Genomic DNA, 22794 nt, shown 5'->3' on the forward strand with positions numbered 1-22794 from the left:
CTGATAGGATTGCCTCTGATTCTTACTGCTTCTCTACCTCCCTGGGATATTTATACTTTATATGTCACTGACGAATCATAGAATCATGGAATAGTTTGGGTTGGAAGGGACCTTTAAAGGTCATCTAGTCCAACCCCCCTCCAGTGAGCAGGGACATCTTCAACTACATTGCTCAGAGCCCTGTCCAACCTGACCTCGAAGGTTTCCAGGGTTGGGGCATCTACCACCGCTCTGGGCAACTTGTGCCAGGGTTTCACCACCCTCACTGGGAAAAATTTCTTCCTTGTATCGAGTCTAAATCTGCCCTCTTCTAGTTTAAAACCATTACCCCTTGTCCTATCGCAACAGGCCCTGCTAAAAAGTCTCTTTCATATAAGCCCCCTTTATGTAGTGGAAGGCTGCCATAAGGTCTCCCTGGAGCCTTCTCTTCTCCAGGCTGAACAACCTCAACTCTCTCAGCCTGTCCTCATAGGAGAGGTGTTCCATGATCCCTCTGATCATTTTTGTGCCCCTCCTCTGGACCCGCTCCAACAGGCCCATGTCTTTCCTGTGCTGAGGGCTCCAGAGCTGGATGCAGGACTCCAGGTGGGGTCTCACCAGAGCAGAGCAGAGGGGCAGAATCCCCTCCCTCGACCTGCTGCCCACGCTGCCTTGGATGCGGCCCAGGACACGATTTGCCTTCTGGGCCGCGAGCGCATAGTGCCGGCTCATGTCCAGTGTTTCTCACAGCGGAACCCCGACCCTTCCCGGCGGGGCTGCCGGTCGCGGCTGCGAGGTGGCAGCAACGACCCTTTTAAGGAGGCGGCGCCCGGAGGCGGGAGCCCGGTGCCCATTGGCGCGGCCCAGTTACTACGTGTCGCTGCGTCGGCCGCCGCCGGCCGGGTCCGCGCACGGCGGCTCTCGCGGCGGGGCCCGCGGTGACAGATGTACTTGAAGCGGCCGGCGGGTGGACTCGCCTTCTGTCTCTTCTACCTGGCGTCCTGCTTCACCAACAAGGTGAGGGCGGGCGCGGCGCCACCCCTGCCCCCGAGCGGCCGGGGCCGGGTGAGGCGGAGGGAAACGCGGGGGCGCTGGGCAGTTCATCCGCCGTAGCAGGAGCGGGGGGCCGCGCCTCAGAGGGCGAGGTAAGTAATTAAGAGGAGGAGGAGAGACAGTGCCCTCTGCTTGCCCTGTCCTGCTCAGGGAGAGCCGGCGGGTCAGCCCCTTCCGGAGGAGGGCTGCCACACGAGTGAAACCCCCCCGGCCTTTCAGCCCAAAGGCCCACCGCCCCCGTCCCAGCGTGCACCCGTGATTGAGGACATAGCTGTTTTCTACCGGTCTCCTTTTTCTCGATGTGTGACATCGTTACCTTTCCGTGACACTTATGTTCAATACTGGCATATTTAGGAGAGTAAAGGGGTGACATCGTATTACTCAAATGAATAAGATGTCAGGGCCAGGAAAATTTAAAAAAGCATCAGTGATGCTGAGTATATTTTATTATTGGGTATCTAGCAACGGCTGAATGCACAGTTATTCCCCAAAGATTCGTTAACTGCAATAATAATAATACCAAGTATCCAAGGGCAAAATCTGAAGTATTCATAGCAGTGGTGAAACACTTATTAACTTCCATGGACCGTTTGACAGTTTAATTAACCTGCAAATTAAGGACAAGAAGTCTGTTTTCCACTGTGCAACTTAATTGCCTGTTGGTATTGCTGAAAGCTGTAAGCAGAAAGAGAAGTAGGCTGAAGACGGCCACGCTGTGAACAAAATTCTATAGTTTGAACATAGTTTGAAGTTGTTTGCTCACTCTGGGAGGAGGAGGTAGAGGAACTATTCCTTGCTGTCCTATTTATTAGAGAATGTCTCTGTTTCTGGTGCAGATTTCTGAAAGAAAAGATAGTTTTGAAGCAGTCAGGGTTTCCTGAGGGAGAGTTAGAGGAAAGCAGCATCTCAGAGGTGAAAATGAAATCTCTTCTCAGCATTGGCCACTGGTTTCTGTTCCAAGGTACGCTTGCCATTAAGGATGCCCAGAAGTAGACTGAAGTCCAGACATGAAGCAAAGTTTGTAGGGAGAGATAATACACTTGATTTGACAGACTGCTAGGAGCAGTGATTAGTTAAACAGGAAGGGGCTAGAAGAACTGCCAGATTGCATCATGCATTGGAAAAAGTGCTTGGCTTAATTGTACTTGAGCGGAAGTTGGAAGGACTTTGGCATAGGGCCTCCATTTACAAACCTGAATGTAGGTTTTAATGTAATAAAAATAACCAGAATATAGAACTTGCAGTTGTTGCAGGTGGTATGTACATGCAAGTGGGGGGTACAGACATGTGCAGGTATATCATCGTTTTATAAAACCGACGTGGCAGTTCTGATAAGTGTATGTGTAATGTGACCCTTTGTGAATCAACACACCTTGTCTTTGTATATTGATGCCACCTTCTTGGCAATGCCCCTCACACCTAAAAACTGGACCTTGCAAAGTGCTCAGCCCAGTTTCCTCTCTGTTGAAAGCTTTCAGCTTCTTTTGCCATTGACAGCTTTTGTTGGCTCCTGGAAGGATTAGCAGGTACCTTTCCTTTCCTCTGAGGAAGCTTCATCTCCACTACAGAAATAGTATTTATGTACGTCATTACAGGAAGTTGTTAGATCCCGATATACATATCGAAAGGCATATGTATGTCTGCCTCATATTTGGATATATACATATATAGTGGGAAAAGACACTAGCATCCATACATGCAGACCCTGACAAAGCATGCTAAAGCAACAATGCAGAGGCTTTGCTTTCCCCCCACAATATATCACATCTCCAAAGGGCTTTATGTGCTGCTTAATATTTTACACAAAATGGTGTGTGGACGGAGTGTTAGGTCTGTAAGATGAACTAATCATGAGGAAACAATTATGTTAAGACTTGGTCTTGATTCTGCCAAAGTTTGCCTCTGTGGTATGATATGATTCTAATTGACAAGTTCTTGTATCTTTTTGGTCCTGTTAATCTGTTAATCCTTTTCCCATTCAATGCGATGCATGGAGTGCACTCAGAAAGTAAGAGCGTAATTCAGAAGCCAGCCTTCTCTCCACCTTTCAGTGGGTCCACTCCATGCCTCATGTACTTTAGTGTCTGCTGCTTTCCACACTGACTGTGGCAGCATCCAGCAGCTGTGGCATGGGAAGAGAAATTACTGATTTTTATTTTTTTTTAATTGTGGTAGAATCTTTTTCTGTTTTGTTGCTCTCCTGATTGTTTGTTAATGTTATAAGCTGTATGTGTTTGATGTCCATTAATTTGGTATTTGTTTTCCAGTACGTCCTGTCTGTCCTGAAATTTACCTACCCTACCCTTTTTCAAGGGTAAGTACCATTTTAAGAATACAGTTGTTTGAAAAATTACTTTAATCAGTAAATGTCTTGCTGGTCCATGCTGAAGCTAACTTTAGTACCTCTTGTCATTACTGGCTTTTGCTGTCTACAGAACGTACTTCATGAAGCCTTAGTAAAGCATCCGTGAATGTGTCTTGGTTAATTTTTAAACATCGTGGTGGTAGATGTATAGACTCCATAATTCCTCATTTTTCTGAAAGTCTCATGCTTCAGCATAGAAAAGTAGCAATTATAGTACAGCCTGTCTCCTTTGGCACTCTGATAATGTGCGGTTGTGGTGTATTCATTTGCTATGCTTAATGAAAACCAACCTTAAACCCATCTTTAGGAATACAGAAATACCATGTTGCTTATTTTAATGCTTAGCTTTTGTTGTAACTCTGCATCACAAGTCACTATCATATCTTAATGATTGCAATGAGAAATTTAATGTTTTGTCAAGTAACCATATATACCATCAATGCTGTTAGTAATTTGTGAGACATTTAGTGAAAATCTGGCCTCTTGGAGTCAAGAATACCCCCACTGCCCCATTTGTTCTTTTGAGATAATGGTAAAATCTGCAGATACTGCATATCTTTAATTCCTTCACTGCTGCTTGGCATGGCTTATCTTTTTGTCTGACTTGCAGCCCTGGGACTGCGATCAACTCTAGGAATAATTGCCTTGGAAATCTCCATTTGGTTGATTGTAGTCAGCTCTATTAAATACGCAACGAATGCTTTCTTCAGTTTTCACACACATATGCACATGCAGACACACACAGACTGTCTCTTGGACAAGGCTTTTATCATATGGGGAAAGGGTTTTGAGTAATGTATGTAAAATACAAGTGTGGTAAATCAACAGCAAAAAAAGCATATTTCAATGGCAAGGAACTGCCTTATGGTATCTGTGTAACCACAGTTACTTCCTTTTTCTATTATTTGGAAATGCATCTCATCATCTTAATATTTTTTCCATAAGTTCTGGCTTTTAAAGGCCACCTTTCCTTGAAAATTATTAAGTGGCTCAGGTACGCTTTCATTTAGAGCTATGACAGATGAGTAAAGGAGGAAAATAGTGTTATTCTCAGGTCATGCTGTTGCTGTTTGTTGTCATTGGTTTTGTTCCCTATATAATCTAAGCACTATATTGCATAGTGCTAAGGATCTGGAACTCTTACTAACTTCAACTTCTGTCCTTACCTGAGACTAGAGGAAATTCTTCACAGTAAAGTTGGTGGGAATTCATCACTGGCTTGGAATAGAGCACCGTCAAGCCTGCAGCAAACATCAGGGATACTTCGCTTTTAAGCTCTGATACGCTCTTCACCTAAAAAAGGTGAAGTGAGCTGTGATAGTAGCATTGAATATTCATCAAACCCATGCGGATAATGAGCTCGTTCTTCTCTGACACTGTCCAACTGGATGTAATGCTACATAGCGTGAATATTTTTTTATCTGCGTATGTGTGAGAGAGATTTTAAATAATTGCTTAAATGCTTTGCAATGAATAGGAATAATAAATAAAACCACTTCTATACCTCTTAAAGATGTTTATGTGATTTAACACTGAAGTACAGTATCTCTGTCTGAACTGTGCTGGATGTCCAAGGATTTTCACCCAAGAAACATGAAACACCTCTCTGAAAACCACTAGCTTAAGGAAGAAGTTAATAACTTATTTTAAAGCTTAAAAAAAACCAATCAGTGTGCATCACTACTAATTTTAAGTTATCTGCAAGCATTTCTAAGGCCTCACATACTATTTCCATAATACACTAAAGAACGTCTTTATGGTAAGATAAGTCATTAGATAGTTAAGTCTGTGCAGAATGTATGTAATTGTTGTATAGCTTTTCAACGAGAAAACTGCAGTATTGTGCTTTATATGCAAGGTTATCTGTCTGTAAATGTGTTTTCTCTAGAGGCTCTGAATCAGAAGCCCATGTAGCGTAATGATGTTATTGTTGATGACACTTCACTTTGTGCTTGCTACACAAGATGTAGGTAGTGGGGAGGGAAGGTCTGAGTTTGAGGGAGTTTGTAATCTAAGCCCAGCATGAATAACCATGGGAAGTCATAGACCTAATGTTTGAAACTACTAGGAGTACCACATCATCATTGGGGCTTATTACTTTAGCTGAAGCGAGTCTTTGAATCCTGAAATCATGTTTATTTGTTCTAACAATAACAGTTTATGTATGAAAAGATATTCATCTCTTGTCACAAACCTTGCCTCACTTCCATTTTCAGATCATCATGGCTGTTACATCAGTATTATTATTGTAAACCTTGTGTGGGAGGAGATGATAAAATGGAGATTCAGTAACATGACTAAGGTAATTGTGGTAGATGGTAATTTACAAAACATTTGAAACAAAAGGTGGAAGAAACAGAGCATTAGAAAATTTGGAGGAAATGAAGGCCCACAAAAATGAAAAATTCAGAGAGGAATAGCGGCATCCCTAGAAACCTAGAGAAACAGTAGATAACTAGTCATGCGTGTGCTGTGAGAAATTCTGTGGATTCTAAGGCCATGCTCCAAGTGGTTGAAAAGGACGAACAATTCAGAGGTGCTGTTTTGTTTCTACTTCAGGTGGCAGACATTAGTGGGCGGACTTCTGCTTCATGTCTCCTGGAAGCTGGGCTGGGTGGAGATAAACTTGTGTTCAAGGTACTGTGGGGTTTTCAGTATCTGCTAAATACTTATCTTCTGTGGCTGGGTTATGACATAGTTAAGTTAGTTGTGGAAGTTACTAACTTGCTAAAATATAAGTCTCTGTGTGTGTGTGTTTGTATGTGTTCTGCTTCATAGGTGTAGGAGAGATCTTGTGTTTTAGTCTAATGAATGTTCAATGACACACACTTCAACTGATTGCTAATATAAAGTAGATTAAATTTAGCCTTGGTAAGACAACCAAAAAAGTGTAGCCATTAGTGAAAACTATAAGAATAACTTACCCAATTGTCTGTCTGCATCCCTTCCCGGTATCATTTTATAGTATTATAAGAGAAACCTTGGTAATGTTAGTTAAGAGCATTGGCACACCCTTCCCCAAAACCTCAGTGCAGTGAAGTCCACAAATGTGACCTGCCTTTTTCTCTAAGTGTGTTTCATGAATGGGAATCACTCACCTTTGCCTAACTCTAGCATTTATAACTGCACAATCAAAGCGGCCATTCCAGTACAGCCATTGCAATAATCAAACTCCAGATTAAAAGGTGCTTTGTAGATAAAAGTGTGATGGCATCTCATACAACACATCTTCTTGAGTGTGATGGCAACTCAGCGTCGTGCAAGGTACTGTACTGTGCTCAGGTGGGTCCATTCTGTGGTATGGAAGGTGGCGTATCTTTTTTATTTGGCAAAATGTAATTTAGAACATGTAGGCCCACAGCAACTGTTGAATCTCCATCTCTGGAGGTATTCAAAACTTTACTGGACAGTGACCTGAGTAATGTGACTTGACTCTGAAACGGGGCGGATTGGACGAGATAACTGCCAGAGTTTCCTTCCATTGTAACTTTTTTCAGTGATTCTGTATTAGCAAGTGGCAACTGATGAATTTTCTGTTTGGGATTCAAACAGTTGGCTTGCAAAACTGAGTCTCCTTATTTGGAATGAAATCCTGTGTATATATCAGGAGCACTAGGCTAAGTTCTGTTTTCATGTCCATGCAAATGACTACATCAAAGTCAAGCTGTAAATGGAAACAGAATTTAACTTCCTATCTTTTATCTGCAGTGTAGATAAAATGAGGATATTGGTGTAAAAGCTGTCAATGTTATCAGTAGAGGCAGGATTAGGGTCCAAACCTTGCTTTAGTGGCAGTTACTGATATATATATTATTATCAAATGTGTATTGCTTATGCAGATTTTGTCTTCACAGAACAGTCTAAAGGACAAAGGAATACAGGCATCAGTAATACCCTTTTTAGTTAAGCTTTTCATCACTAGATGATTACTTTTGCTTTGAATCATGAAATTAAAGAAGTTGAATCTTTTTTTCCAGCTTGGAAAAGTTATTTTCATTTTTTCAAAACTTGGAAGACATTAAAGAAAATACTGGGCAAGAACCATTTCATGCTGTTGAAGAGGATGTTTTTATATAAGAAAAGTTTTGGTGAAAAATTAATTCGTGGTTTGACAATGGAGAGTTCAGACCACTAGATGTCAGCACACTGTAGGAAAAGTGATTGAAATACGTCTTGTGAAACCTCTTCATTAGTTTAGCTAATACAGAATGCTTGTTCTAGAAAAGACTGAATGAAATGACCAGAATTAATTGACATGTGTTGGCTATAGTTCAGCCAAGTACTTAAGCATGATTTTAAATCTGTCTTTCTTCGGAACAATTAGGCACATGTTTTAATGCTTTGCTGAACTGGACTTGTAGCATATATCTCCATTTAAAAACAAAATCAACCCCCCCCCAAAAGCAACCAAACAAAAAACCTCCCCAACAAACAAACATAATGTCTCAAAGCTTCTGTCTGCCGCTTCCTCTCAGGCTCCTTGCCTCTCCAAAGGTGTGGACATTTCCCCCCCTCTTACAGAATATTGGTCTCTGACTCTTTCTCGGGTGTTTTTTGTATGTGTAGGATACTTAAGAATACCATATCCAGTACTCAATCTTGTCATGCTTCAAATAATGAACTCCTACACATTTGTTTGTTTATTCCCACAAAGTCTCAATATTTCTGTCACATGGACTGATCTCATATGCTTTCTGAGACAGTTCAGGTTATCCCAAAGTGTCCCAGCAGAGTTATTACATAGAGATCATCACCCTTTGTCTGAAGTCAGGAATACAATCTATCTTGACAATAAAGACCAAACAAAAACATATTACTTAGAGTAGTTTCTTTTAGGTTTTTTGGATATTCTGCTTTTCATCTGCTTCCCTGCAGTACTCCCAGCTGTGGGGGCTTCTGTCACCATCATCATTGCTTCTAAAGGGTGAATGGTAACTGTCTGCAAAACTTGTGTCCAAAGCAAGGGCTCTGTGGAGCGCAGAGGAATATGTGTAGCATCGGCATAATGATTCCAGCGCTGTGATCTGCCACCCGGCTTCTGCCTAAGCCTTGTAGGGACGCAAGTCCTATGTGTTCTGGTTGGCGTTTCTTGTAGTGCAGAGTTTTTCCCCAAAGCTGAGCAGCAGCTCAGAGCCTTGCTTAAACCAAAGCTCCAAAGTGTGGTTATGGGGAAGCTACCCATTGACTTTAGTGGACTTTGGATTTAGCCCTACAACCACAAGCTCATCAGTTCTTTTATGTCACTCAGCTTTCCTGTATTGCCAACACAAGAAGCTACTAATTGGTTTACATGCAAGACAGATTGTTGGTGCTGACACATTACATCAAACATCCATGCATTCTTTTTCAGTCCTGAAATTCCCACTTGGCAGCATAAAATTCTACCCTTACATCATGGGAAAAGCACCTAAAATCCTTTTCCATTGCACTTCACAGTACTGCGTTGGAGATGAAGATATATTTGGGATTCCTAGAATTTAGTGGTGGGGAACATGAAAGAGTGTTATGTTCTAAATGAAAATTCAGTTTTAATCGTGTGTTTCTTTCATTTTCCCAGCCCTCCTTTCTTTTCTTCCCTGCCTCTTCCATTTGTTGCTCTTCCAATAGAGTGAGGGTATTTTTGTTGGTGTCTAATGTGAACTTGTTGGTAATGAGGTATGACAGTTTTAGATCCTGGTCTTGGTGAAATTCCAGTTTAAGTCAATAACCTTAAAAGGAACAGTGTTTTTATGAAAAATGATGGTGACTACCCCAAAACCCAGAGCAAATATTTATGCCAGTGGAAGGATCTAAAGATTACTCTTATTTTCGTTACCCTGGGTTTTTGATCAGTATCTTAGAAAATTATGTACGGAAAAAAACAGGAAACTGGATGTTTAGGTTTTTTTCCTTGTCTGTGTTTACATGAATCTTTGGGCGTGTTTCATCTTCATTCAGACTGTGCTGATTTCATCGTTTAGTGGTCTATTTTTCTTGTGTCTTACGAAGTGTGGTAGTGTAGTGGCACCTATAATTACATTTTAACTCTTACATGCTAGTTGGAAGTGTAATCCAAATTAAAGAACTACAAGCAGTTCGATTTCGTTTTGAGAACCAGCATTATTCACTAACATTTTTTTGACTTTAGTTCAAAGCTTGGGAAGAGTGAAGGGGGGTAGCAGTGTCTTCAGTCCTGGGAAGCCTTTGGATCAGGCCTTTAGGTCACTGCTACTCCTTTCCTCCCTTGCTCAAACTCTTAACATTACCTGATCCCTTTTTCCCCTGAAGTACCAAGATCAAAGAAGGAAAAGTGCAAATTCTGAAGCCCCTTCTCAGAACTGAAGCCTGACCCTACTGCAATAATCATGGCTTAAAAAAAACCCCAGATCAATCTGTGATGACTTCATTCCTCCATTAATTGTCAAACTGCCTCTAGGAGTTTGGCTTAGTCAAAGGAGCCTCATTAGGAAATCTCAAGAGACAGGCTCCCACAGAGACAATCTGATCTTTAGGAAGAATCTCTTTGTAAATCTGGCTGAGAAATGAATGTGTGGGTGGGCAAGTGTATTTGTACATGGTGAAAATGTGTGCTGTCTGTGCAACTGCGCCATTTTATGCCTTCATTTGTCAGTTTTTCTTCCTTTTACAGAGCATCAAGGAAATTAGTTGAAATTTCTCTCTCTTAAAACCAATAGGAGTAATTGCTATGAAACAAACAATTTTGCAGGGAGAGGAGCCAGGGAAGGAGTGAAAAAAAAGAAAATATATCTGCAGATAGCTTCTATCTGGGATTAGATGAAGTGATTAACTTCTGTCTCAGGCTTCTTTACCGTATGGGAAGAATACTAAACAATCAGACAATGAATTTAATATGCACACATTTAAAATATATGTACCTATATATACGTATTATTATATTCCTTGTAAGCAACTGTTGCTGGCTGTATGTAAACAGAATGTGGTGAAGTAATGGGATTTTAATTGTTTTCACAGGTCTGAAATCTTGTCATGGCTTCCTGCTTCAGTACTGTTTGTTGGCGTTATTTATGCTGGCTCTAGGGCACTGTCTAGATTGGTAAGAAACGCACAAGTAGAAGTCAGTTCTTTATTACCTCTATTTTATGAGCCAAGATCATTCCCTTCATACAAGGTGTTTAATAACTTTCCTGGTTTTGGGGGGAAAGAAGGGAGGAGGGTTTAAATAATACATACATTGTTAATGGGGCTAGAGCAGCAGTCCAATCCTATGAAGTGTAGAGGTGTGTCGAAAAGCACTTCTGTGACAGTCCAAAGCACTCAGCATCTCTCCAGAGTACTCAGTGTTTTTCAGAACAGATCCTCAGTGGTCTGAATTGTGCAAGTAGGGAAGAAGCTGAAGAAGTTACTAGCTGTAACTTTGCAAAAGGGGGAATGATGCTGTGGGATCTGTGGGAAATCCTTCCAGGAAACGGTTGAAGATCATTTCAGTGAGAGGCTTTTGATGCTTTACAGGATTTGAAAGAATAAATTGAAAGTTGGAAAGAGATTATGGGAAGGGTTAGATTAATCAGTTTTATGATCCATTTGAATCACAGTAACCTACCAAATGTTTAGGGGATATCAAATCTACTTTCATTAAAGTTGAATGCTTTTTACTTAAATGATATAGTCTTTCTTAAAAAGAAAAACAAAACAACAAAAAAACCCCCAAAAAATGGTGACATGAATTTAAAAAACAATCAATGTTTTACTTCTGTTATACAGTCTGCAAGGCCAGATTCTGCACTAGTTCCCTTCTGCATTCCATCAATGCATTTTAATCTAATTCCAGAGCCATCTCATTCCTGCCAGCTCCTAAACCCCAAGAAGAATCAAAAGCGAATTTTTGTCAAGATTCTGCTTGTAGTGATCCCTTGAACATCCCAGTGGAGCGGTAGGTCAGAAAAGGACAAGTCTCTGTCCTGACAAACAAGGCTGGGGGCCTCATGTTGAATCCAAGTGACCTTTGGAAAGCATAGGCATGTGCTCAGAAGCCCCATGCCCTCCAGATTAGCTCTGTCTTGGGGTGACTGTATGTACTTCCTCTTGATTCCTTGTCAAAGCAAGTTCCATTGGGCTTCCCTGATGTAAACTGAGCAAAGATCCCTAAGCAGAGCCCTGTCTCGAAACAGCAATAAAGCCTTGGCAGCAGCATCTTTTCTCTCTGCTCACCTGGGAGGCAGAGGAGGTATCTTCATATATATCACATCCTCTCTGCTATTTCTTCTTATTTTTATTTTGTCGTAGTCATCCCATAAATTACCTTGTTTCCCTTCTGTCCCTGCTGTGGTCATTCAAGAACAAGATGCACTGGAGTGGCAGAGGGGTTGTGAATGGTTTTGATTTGCATCCCAAACCTTTCTTAAGGGGCATCTCCCATTTCTGAATAGCTTTTTGTTGGACATGAATGGGGATTTAGAGGCCTAATTCTGTGGCCATTTTTGGAGAAAAGACAAGTAGTCTTAGGCCATAGTTACTATGGTGGTGCCTTGTACTGGGGCTAAATTAAATTCTACATAGAAGCTTTACTTACAATAACTTCACGTACAACAATTTTATGACAGTGAGAAGGAAAATGGACTCTCCCAAACTCGTACCTGAACTGGCTCACCTCAGCAGGGTATTTGAATTAAGTGGCTTTATTCCTAAAGCAGAAATTACGTGCACTTTTTTGATCAAAGCCAGCGAGACCCACTTTCAAACACTCCTGTTATACTGGCAGGGCTACAATCTTAATCTCTGTTTGTGCCTCTCCCTAGAGGTGCTGGCAGTCTCCTCTGCCCAGGAGTTCAGGGATGGAACTGGAGGAGGGCTGCTTAGCTCTGGACTGTGATGCATTAACAAAAGTATGCAGAGCTGCGAGGGGAGGTTTGTATAGAGTCTATTCACCCTGCCTGCCCAACCAGTAAACCTTTCTTTTTGTAAGCTTTAAGCCCACTCACAAATTTAAGAAATACTCACATCAAAGACAATAGACATACGGAGAAGGTTAACTGGGCTAGGCAAACTGGAGCCATTGTTGGCTCCAAAACACATTTGGAAGAGCCAAAAGCAGGGGGGAGGAAAGAAAAACCCAATAAATTTGCTTCACAAAAGGAAGAATATAAATTCTGCTGTCAACTTTCCTTGTGTATGGTTATTTCTTGTATTTTCTATTACTGTGTCAGGCTCAGGATGCTTATGTTAGATACTTCTCAGTTGTCCAGCACAGGGTTGAGCATCAGTTTTCAGAATCGGTGAAGCTGGGACTGACAACTTCATGCCAGTTTGTGTGATTTTCATTCCTTGCTAATTTAGAGGTGTTAATATTTATCTTGGTGTAATTATTGTGTTTATGGATCCACCCAAGTTGTCATTATGACTTAAAATGTTTAATTAGCGATGCTTATCCAGCTTTATGGGAATGAAAAGAAAAATCTAGAAAATACAGATTTCTGAATACAAAGTCAAATTTAAGAGACATTTGCTGCTTATATCATCTGATACTTAAAAGGCATGGACACCACTGAGAAATTAACTCATTCTTTACTTGTGTCATTTAAATACTATACACAAGAGGGAAATACTGCTTCCTAAAACTGCCTTAGTCTTTAGATTATCTTAATCAGAGCAGAGAATTGCTTCTGTTTCAACTTAGAGACCATGGATCTGATTTGGAGGAAGTATTAGGAACCGCTAATTCTGGTTGGGTTTGCCTGGGGCACTGGCTGTTTGATTCACTATTGTTATCATTGGGGTTTGTTTTTTAATGATTTCATGTTGGGATGGTGTCCAGATACCTCAGTGGGTATAATTTCAACATCACTTGTGTATGAACTATTACATTTCTACCCTAATTTCAGGCAGTTCTTCCTAGCAGTAACTGAGAGCTATCACCTAAAATCATCTTGCCCATAATTCTGTTGCTAGGAGTTACACTGTATTCTTAGTACCAGTAGACAGAGATGGGAAAACTAATGAGAACTGTTTACTGTGGAGGCTGCAGGTATTTGAACAGAGAGGCAAAAGTAGAGGCAGAAACCTGGAGCAAATCTGACCGAGGTCATTGTGTACATACAAACTGACTGAGCACTTGAAAGTGGGAGGAGCAGCAAGCAGGGTCTGCATTTAAAGATGCCTGTGCCACCTAACAGTGATTGGAATGGGTCTGAGTCCCTTTTAGGAGATGTGGCATGGGTTTACATCTTAAGAAACAAAATGAAACCCAAAGCCACGAACATGTGGGACAGCTGTCTGTAAGAGGAGTGTCTTTTCCTATGTGTGTGACTGTTCTGGGTTGATTTGAACATTTTTGTTCTCTCCCAATGACAGCCAATCCCGGTGTTCCTCACCGTGCACAACGCAGCAGAAGTTATAACCTGTGGGTTCCAGAAGTTCGTGCAGAAAGAGGTAATTGATCCAATTATTGATACATTCAAGGTACCTCCTGTGATACAATTGCCCTATAACAAAACACCTAATTTCTTTTAATAGGGGCATTAGTGTAATGTGCTTTTCTAGTCTTCCTGTGATAGCCAGTCATTAATGAAACCCAGAGACAGCTTTGCTGTTGGCAAGTATCTGTATTGATGTTTTCTTTTCCGGTTTAGTTAATGAAACACTGCAAATGTGTATTGATAGTTTGATCTGCATTTCTAAGACTGGATTGGTCCTGCTTGTTTTTTCCTTTTGAAAATTAATACTGCCTCTCTCTCATGCCCCATGTAAGAATCTTTTTGTTTGAGCTGAGGGGGAGGAGGTCTGGGTCCTTAGATCTAGCCAGTATAATATATCTAGTATTTGCTGTATTGTACAATTATAGATAGATTGCATCTCCACATGAAATGCAGGAAAAACAGTGCATTTTTGGATTTGTTTTGAATGCTTGAGAATCTGTCACAAGACCTGTTAAAGTCAGGAGAGTAATTCCTGCTCCCTTTAGTAAAGTCCTGCGTTTGTTTCTCACAAACTGCATTGGGGATCCTTCTTTTTAAGTTACGAATGCTTTTCTAACTGACCAGAGAGCTGCTGTATGAGGTAACACTGGGAAATCATTCATCACAAAGTCATTTCTACAGTGGCCCTTGGCTTGCTGTGGAAGGGATCTTCCATTGATTACCTCTGTTGTGTATATAGAAGACAAATAAATGGCCCATGTTTGCTACTCCTAACAAACTAAAGAGGTTACTAAGGTTATGCCTAAGGGACATAGCAGTGCATACCATGGCATGTCCCTGTAGCATTGTCCTCTAGTGTCCCTGTCAGTGTGTTTCATATTTTCGTTCTAGCTCACATGTTTATGTCTCCTCTCTTGGAAAACAAAAGCGCTGTGGCCAAGGATAATGCAAACACAGATCTTGCTGGGAAGCTTCTGGACCAAAGGATTGGGAAACTCTTGAGTTTAGACCAAGGACCAACACTGATTAGGCTGGGGTAGTACCTAATTAATTAATACTAAATATTTGAGTACATACAATACATAGTTTTGATATAGTTCAAGTTAAGTTTGAGAACCAGGTATAAAGTTCATGTCTGGTTTTAGGTTGACCTGCTGGTAAGTAATCTGAAAATATAAATCAAGTTGAAGTAGGCTAATCTATCGTCCTGGTTCTTTTTTTCAAATTAAATCTGCTAAGCAGTGCTCAAACATAATGGGCTGTTGAATGTTGCTCGCTGGATTTTTAATGTGTTTGGTGCAGTAAGATCAGCTGTCATCCCTTTCCTGTTTTTGGAAGGAGAAAGCACTATTTCACCGTTTTTATTTTTAAATTTTAATTTTTTTAATCATACTTTCTTTTTTACAGCAGACCTCTCATCTGAAAGTCTGTAGGTAAGCTTCTAAAACTGCTCAGATTCAGATTCAGACTTGTTTTGGCTCTAGTTTCTGTATTTGCTTCAGATAATGGCACACCAAAACAATGAAGAAAGTAAGGCACATTCCCATGGGCAGTGAGCCTAAATTGCAACATAGGAGCAATTAAGTATTTTAAAAATGTATTTTTTTAAACAGATTTTTTAAAAATAGATATGTTTTTTTCTCCTTATAAAAATAAAAAAACCAGAAGGCCAGTCTTCCTGAATAACAAAGCGGTGCTTCTAAGTATGTTTTTGGAAAGGAGAGAGAAATCAGGTTTGAAGTTCCAGTGGGTAATCTGAAACAGTAAGAGAAAGGTAATTAATGTGATAGAAAATAGTTTAAAATGCCTTTCCTAAGAAACAAAAGGTGAGTGATACCCAGTTCTGCTGGAATCATTCATATTAAGCTACTCAACCTACCAACCCTTGTTGGCCCTAGTTGTTTAGGCTTCAAAAAGCAGATAGAAAGGGACAAACTGGGCCAGCCAGTCATGTGTTAAAAGTTTCATTCTTCCCCCCCATTCCCTTGAAGAACATATATTTGCTGTCCTCCACATTCTGTAATCTTTTTTCTGTACTTAGAGTGGATAATGTTGGGTTATTATTTACTGTACTTAGAGGCTTCATCTTCCTAATTTCTTCCTGTTGTTTCCATTATCTGATTTACTGTGGCCTTGTTTTCACCACTGGATTATTGTCAAGGATACTGGAGTTTTTATCATCTTTATTCTGTCTTTTCCTGTGCCCCTAGAGAGCAGGAAAATAAGCTGCAAAAACAAATGTTTGTTATTATTAATAGTGGCAGTCCACAGAAATTCCACATCAGTACTCAATGTAGCCTGTAGAAATACTAGCTCAGCCACAGGTTAAGAATTTATTTAGTTCAAGTCAGTGGACTAGGGCTGTCCTTAAACCATTTCTAGCATAATACCCTTCACTCCCACTTTTCTCTGTATTGGAGTTACACCATAATTTTTAATGGAGTCACCTCTGCTGGAATTGTTGTAATAGGCAATTCACCTTAATAAAGGAACTTTTTGGTAGCCATTTGCAGCCAGAAATTCGTTGATTTTGGCTTTCTGAAGCAGCCTAGGGAAGCCAGATGGCAAGTGAAGAATAATATTCCCTACCAAAAAACTTGTTTTCATCACTGCTGAGATGTTTTGTGCTGCTTCTCTGCTCATACAACTTTGCTATGCATGAGTTATGAAGAATGCATGATGTAAAATGTAATTTTGATGGCAGAGATTACTTTTTAAATCTAGAATAAAAATTAACAAATGAAATGTCAGAGTAAAATTGAGTGGAATTGCTTGTATTTCGCTGAGAGTACAAAGCCAGGTTATGAGCTTTTGCTCTTGTTTGTTTTTTTTCTCTTCTCCACAGTGTGCTGTTCCTCCTGGTAGCAGCAGTGTGCCTACCTTTATGTGACACACAGGTGACCTCTGCTTAGTAAAGCAGCTCTAGTTACACCGTGATATTTGACATCTTGTTAGCATATGAGGGATGCAGCTTTTACTTGTAACCTAGGGTGGGATACCTGTGAAGGAATTGTAAATGTTGCCTTCTGCTGTGTTGTAGTCTTGCTGGTTTTAATGTGTTTGCATTGTGGTAAAACCTCTGAGCAGTGCAGACGTGCAGCTCTTTGGTGAAGGTGGTGGCTGGGGAAACCACGGTTTAACTCCTGATAGGACTTAGAGCATTTAATCACTCTACACGCTTTCTGTAGCTACTGGAGAAAGAAAGGAGGTACCTCCGGAGAGTGCTCAGTCCAGCAAGGATCTGTTCCTTGGAGGTGCTTTTCTCTTTGGGAATCCTTGGTTTAGATCCTTTAGTTAATATCTGAAGTCAGATGAGATGAATCTGGGGACTTGTCTGGATGCATCTGATCAAATGTAGCCATCAGAAGTGTTGCACCTGCACCAGCTCCCTTCATAGTCCTTGGTGCAGAGCAGTAACTTCTGGTGTATAATTCATCTCCCCTGAAAGCAGACATCAAAAATATGCCAGGTGAATTCCTCTCAAAAATGTTTATTTTTCACCATTGATTGTGAAGAGAGCCTACCTTGCTCAGAGGCAGATGTCTGTTTAAAGCACTCTTTTGGGTACTACTCTGTGGTTAGTGAGAGCCTTGGGGAGAGAGACTACTTAGCTGCTGCAGGGGCTGAGAGGGGAACGGAGACAAGACAAAAACCTTAGTGGTGTTCCTCTGATCCTCTTGCCCTGTCCCCCCAACTGCCAATACAAGATTAAACAGACTGGGGTCCATATTCTCGATTGTTTAAAATGGTGTATTGTATCTGAAAGAACTACAGTTTGCCAAGATTGCCTGGGTAACTGGCATATGCCAGGTCTCTAAGCAGGACAGGAAAAACTTTGGTCTTTCTAGTCTTCTTTAGTCATCTTTTCCTTCTTTGTAGCATAGCTCCCACTCACTGTACTTACTTTGTGAAGCTAACTGCAGAGAAATAGTGATACGTATGTTTACATGAACCTGCATTTATTTATGTAGATGTTCTTTATTGCAGTTTGATCCAAACGGTTACTTATGGGCTCTAATTCACCTGATCTGTGTGGGTAAGTATTTTTCTTTTGGAAAAAGAATTAGAAAGAGTAAATGTGTTAGAGAAACAAATCAACTTTATTATGAAGTTACTGATATTTAAGGTTCTTCATGTAAGAAACACTTGGAAAGAATGAAGAAGCTCAGTAAAGATAAGAAAGTACATTCCTTTTATGTGTTGAAAACAGCAACAGAATAAACCAGATATTGCAGCCAGTTAACAGTGGATGAGAAAATGCACATACAATTTTAATTGACACCTAGCTTTTCTGGGACATTTTGATGGTTGCCTACTAAGAGACACTTCTTTCTGAGGGGAGAAGAAACATGAAAAAACCCAAGCAATAATTTGTAGTTGGAGCTTTATTGCACATACTGATTTTATTTAAAAACTGACAAAAATATTCTAAACTATCATGGAATATGCTCCCAGAGGAAGAATGTTGAAATGTTGGGGGGTTTTATACATTTGAAAAAAATTTTAACAATGAGTTGCATGACCTGTCAGGTGTTCTTTTGTCTCTTTCAGACTAAACATTGATTTAGATAAATCATAATTCTTCCCTGAAAAGCTAGAAACAGTCAGACCCAGAAAATCTGAAGAAAACAAGGATAGTAATTTTTAACTAGGAGATTTGTGTCTTTTGGAGCACAAGGCTGGATAATAAGGAACTTGTATTGGGTTCTTAGCTGTCCTATAGACTTAGCGAGTGACTCATATGCTAAGTCTTGTCTGCAAATTAGGGATGATTCCTTCTTTATGTTGCCTATTCATACTACAAAATTTTCAGGGCAGAGGTTATGTGTTTATAATTATTTCTGTCTAGGGAAGGGGAAGTCTAGAGATCCCATTGGAAAATGTTGCTAACATACAAATAAGAAATAATATATTTTCTTTTCCTTTAGGAAATGTTATATGGTAAACATTTGCTCATTTAGATAAAACAAAAAGCTAAGGATTTTTCACTTCAAATACTTGTTTGCTGTAACGAGTAATGTTACTGCTTTCTCAAAGCCGAGAGGTCTCATTTGTAAAGCACTGCTAGGCCACAGAGGTGGAAAGCTGCTTAGAGAGTTTTCGGGAGGCCCTTTCTGTGGGCTTGAAATGTGTAGGAAGTGCCAACATAATGTTTATGCTCAAAATGTAGCTTCTTTCCATTTCTCTTGTTTTTGAGAGAAAGTTGTCTATAAGATTCTTGGGGGTTTTTTTGTGTAATTAGATTTCCTATCAACTAACACAGAAGAAAGATGCTACAAGAAAGGGCAAACAGATGAACTAACTTATCACGCAGTTAATCAAGACAGAGCATTAGAGAAAGGACATGTGTTCTACCCTTCAGCTTGTTGAACAGAGGCAGAATTGAGGACATCTCTTACAGAGTGTTCTCCTGAATTTGCTTTTCATGTTCTGGTTTTCTTTGTGAATCAAAAAAACCCCAACAAAGCCCTGAAGAGCCTGAATCTATGTTGTTCCTTTCTTGAGTGTTTAAGGCTTCTCCCAAAATAGAAATGGGGTTTAACCAAGAGGTGGGCACATCAAAAATGTAAAGAACCTTCCAGAGAGAACTCTAAGCAGGAAAGATTGCTCAGAGGCAACAGCTGTAGGGGTCTACATAGAAGAACACATCACAGAAGTTACCCAAAAAATGGGGTGGGCTGAAGAACCCATTCTGCAACACTCTTCTGCATGTATTTAAACATGTGTACACACACACACATGCCTGCTCCTTTGTGGTTGCCATGAGCTAGAAATTGTCTCTTCTTCAGAAGGAGTAGCAGAAACACATAGCATGACAGCACTCTGAGATGATAACACTTTGAAAACCATTAATTTGAAGTGATAGGTTCATTTTACTCATGGTTTATGCATCCTTTGTGCCATGTTGCTAAACTGTAATTCAGAGGGGTTCCACATCTGTGGGTACCACAGCCAAACAAGCTGTTGTTTGTCGGAATGATTGCATATTATGGCAATTACACGTGTCATTTCAATTACAGGGGCTTACAAAGTATTTCAGAAGTTATGGAAACCTAGCTCTTTAAGGTAATGTGTTTTCATATTCTTTTAAAAAGAAAGATTGCTCTCTAAGAGGGTTAGAGACACATCTGTGTAGCAGTCAGGTAAACTGTAGGGATCTCTGCAATGTCAGTGTGAGCTGGGCCACTCAGTGGTTAATCTTTAATGACTTCTCTTGCAAGAGGAGCCTTATTTATTGTTGATAACAATAGCATGTGGTTATTGATGGTTATACTGCTAACTCGAACACTGAATTAGTTTTAAACAGTGTATTATCAAAGGATGATGACTCAGTCCTGGAAGAAGAACCCTTAGTTACTGGCACAGGCATTAAGAGGAAATGTTAGCTTGTGTTAGCTTTGAAAGCTGCTTGGTTTGAATCTGCCAGTATCTCCCTTTGCGACACAGTCTCGATAGTGTTTAGCAGCTGGTGACTTGCCACAGGACTGGAATGGACGAGTACCTTAAAAACCTTGAAACCTTGCAGTAATCCCGTGTGGTGTTAGAACTTCAGCCAGAAAACAGCTGTTTTGAAAGCAGGTGGCATTACATATTCACAGTGTCTATAATCTGTTTGTATAGATGGAGGTGGATATGTTGCCAGTGCATATTATGTATATGTACATAATACATGCCTGTATAGAATATGGATAAGCTCATTTATTCCAAAACCATTTTTCGTCTCTGTTTAAAGGGTCTAAATTTTAGTCAGTCTCACTTTATCTTCACTTTAAATGAGACTCCCACTGACATAGTAATGAGAGAAATAATGTGCAAATGTTGTGTAAATGAATACGCTGATTAATATATTGATAATATTACCATATTAATAGATTGTGATTATAATTTATATAATTATATTATAATGTTAGTATTACCTAATTATAACATTGTGTCATATATAATATTAATATAATATTACAGTGTTATAATACTACTTATTATACTGATCTCTTATAGCAAATGAAGTGCATTACTAAAAACAACACCTTTTTTTCTTTCCCTCCTCTCCCAGTGATCTGGACCAACAGTACATCAACTACATATTCAGGTAAAGTGAATAAGCCTTTGATATACCATAGCTCACTTTATGTAGTATATGTTTTAATTTTCAACCGTGGCTTGTTTAGGAAACTCATAGCTACTGCTACTTAAATGTATTTACTTAGCAGGACATTCACTGAAAGAACAGTGCTAAGCTGAATAGCTTAGCAGCTGAATTTTTTGGCTCCGGTTGTAGATGGACATGCCAATATACACCTGGGGAGGTACTGAGGTGTTAATTATGAATTTTTTAATCATCGTGTGCACAAGTGATCTATCATTTCCAGAAATAATATTTACAGAGCAACTCCCTGGCAATACCCCACTTCAGAAAATAAAACTTGTACAAAATTGCCAGAAGGGGAGGCAGTGATTACAAAAGTATGATGTGCAAAGAACATGAGCAGTAACTGATTGTTCAGAGTGCTGTTAGTGGGATTGAGTAATTCAGACTTTCAGTTGTTTTTCTGATTTGGAGATAATGAAAATGGCTTGTTATTTTGTAGTTAGCAAAAGAGCCCGAGTCACTGACCAACTCCCCTGCGGTTTTTTTATTTAAAAAATGTAAAAAGTCAGTCCTTTCCTCAAAGAGCTATATAAGACAGAACATTCGGTGTTCCACTAGATTTTTGTGAGGCTTTATTTGAAGTGAGGCATATTATCCATCCATAATCACATCTTGTATACATTGACCTCTTTTCTTGGAATGGTAGCTACAGTTGTATGGGAACACTATGCAGTACAGATACTAAGTTCTAAGAAAGGATTGTCAAAAGGAATGAAAGAGAGAGCAGAAGTTAGGAATAAGCATAACAAAAGTGAAGTTGTGCTTGTCCATTTGATTAGATGGATGTGTGCTCTTGTCTTTACCACATTAAAGATCCTTGATAGGAACACATCAGGGACACCAACGTAGGACAGTTACTTCAATTCCCATTTATCTTGTAAGCATCATCAACACGATAATGCTGTGTATCTATCTCTATCTTAGTTCAATCAAATCTCCTGTTTCCATAAATAAGTAATGCAGGCCTCTGATTTTGCATTTGTGTGATTCCAGTGTCTATTTACCAGGGTCCCATGCTTTGACAATACCTGAAAATTGCTTGAAGTAGGCTCTTGTTTAAGTCAGTTGTTGTTTTCCATCTACTATGAAGTGCAAAGCAAACCAGTTTTACTCAAAGAAGGTAGTTGTGTTTATTGCAATTGTTTTGAAGAATTCGTCATGGAACTTGCAAATATGCTGCTGTGTGCAGAAGCAACCCCTGGAGTCTTGAATGAGCTGTAGCTATTTGTCTGTGTTGAAGAGACAATCATGAAACAAGCAGTAAAATCAATTGATTTTTCATTTGGCACCTGCCTAGCTATGGCTCTCAGTTGTCATTTTAGTTAAAAACTGCATCTGGACATGAACCTTTAAATTCAGATTTTGGCTGAAGGTCTTAATTTTGCAGCTTTGATTGAAAAATCAGGGCTGGGTTCCTGCTGTGTTAGTTGATGGTATCCTTTGAAGTCTGTGAAGTTGTGTCCAGCAGAGAGCAGGAGTTCCACATTACGTGGAAAGTATGATTAATGAATTAGTGGCTTTTGAAAGGGAGACGCTTCTTGCTAAGGAACTGTGAGGTGCAGTGGTATGTATTTTAAAACTGCTTTTCTTAAAAACCAAAACAAACCCAAACAATGGAATTGTGCAAATTGGAAGACAGCTTTTTTTAGCATCTGCTTCAAAGCAAAAATATGTTACCAAAACTTGCAAAGATTTTCACCATTAAGGGCTTGAAGGTCAGTGTAGGCTGCAAGATGATGGTGCAAAGCAATTGCTAGAAAATAGGTGGCTTACAGAAGGTAGAAGACTGGATGCTTATTTGTTTGGCTTGGGTCTGTGGATATCTATATGTCTATGTATGTGTGCATATATTTCTATGTGTTAGAGAAGCTCAT

At 39.9% G+C, this 22794-nt stretch overlaps 1 protein-coding gene across 1 annotated transcript in view; it reads left to right on the forward strand.

Annotated features, from left to right (window-relative positions):
- Positions 1–924: 924 nt before the first annotated feature.
- The window catches only part of TMEM241 (transmembrane protein 241), a gene marked incomplete at both ends in the record, with an annotated part of 59211 nt that continues 37341 nt past the window's right edge, over positions 925–22794 (forward strand). The window contains 10 exons of the mRNA XM_081996771.1: positions 925–996; positions 3300–3346; positions 5957–6034; positions 10370–10451; positions 13706–13783; positions 15178–15203; positions 16616–16667; positions 17758–17806; positions 19791–19836; positions 20825–20860. Of these exons, the coding sequence (XP_081852897.1) occupies positions 925–996; positions 3300–3346; positions 5957–6034; positions 10370–10451; positions 13706–13783; positions 15178–15203; positions 16616–16667; positions 17758–17806; positions 19791–19836; positions 20825–20860 (566 nt within the window). The remainder of the gene's footprint in view (positions 997–3299; positions 3347–5956; positions 6035–10369; positions 10452–13705; positions 13784–15177; positions 15204–16615; positions 16668–17757; positions 17807–19790; positions 19837–20824; positions 20861–22794) is intronic.

This window comes from Phaethon aethereus (genome assembly GCF_964289735.1).
Source record: "Phaethon aethereus genome assembly, chromosome: 2".
NCBI lineage: Eukaryota > Metazoa > Chordata > Aves > Phaethontiformes > Phaethontidae > Phaethon > Phaethon aethereus.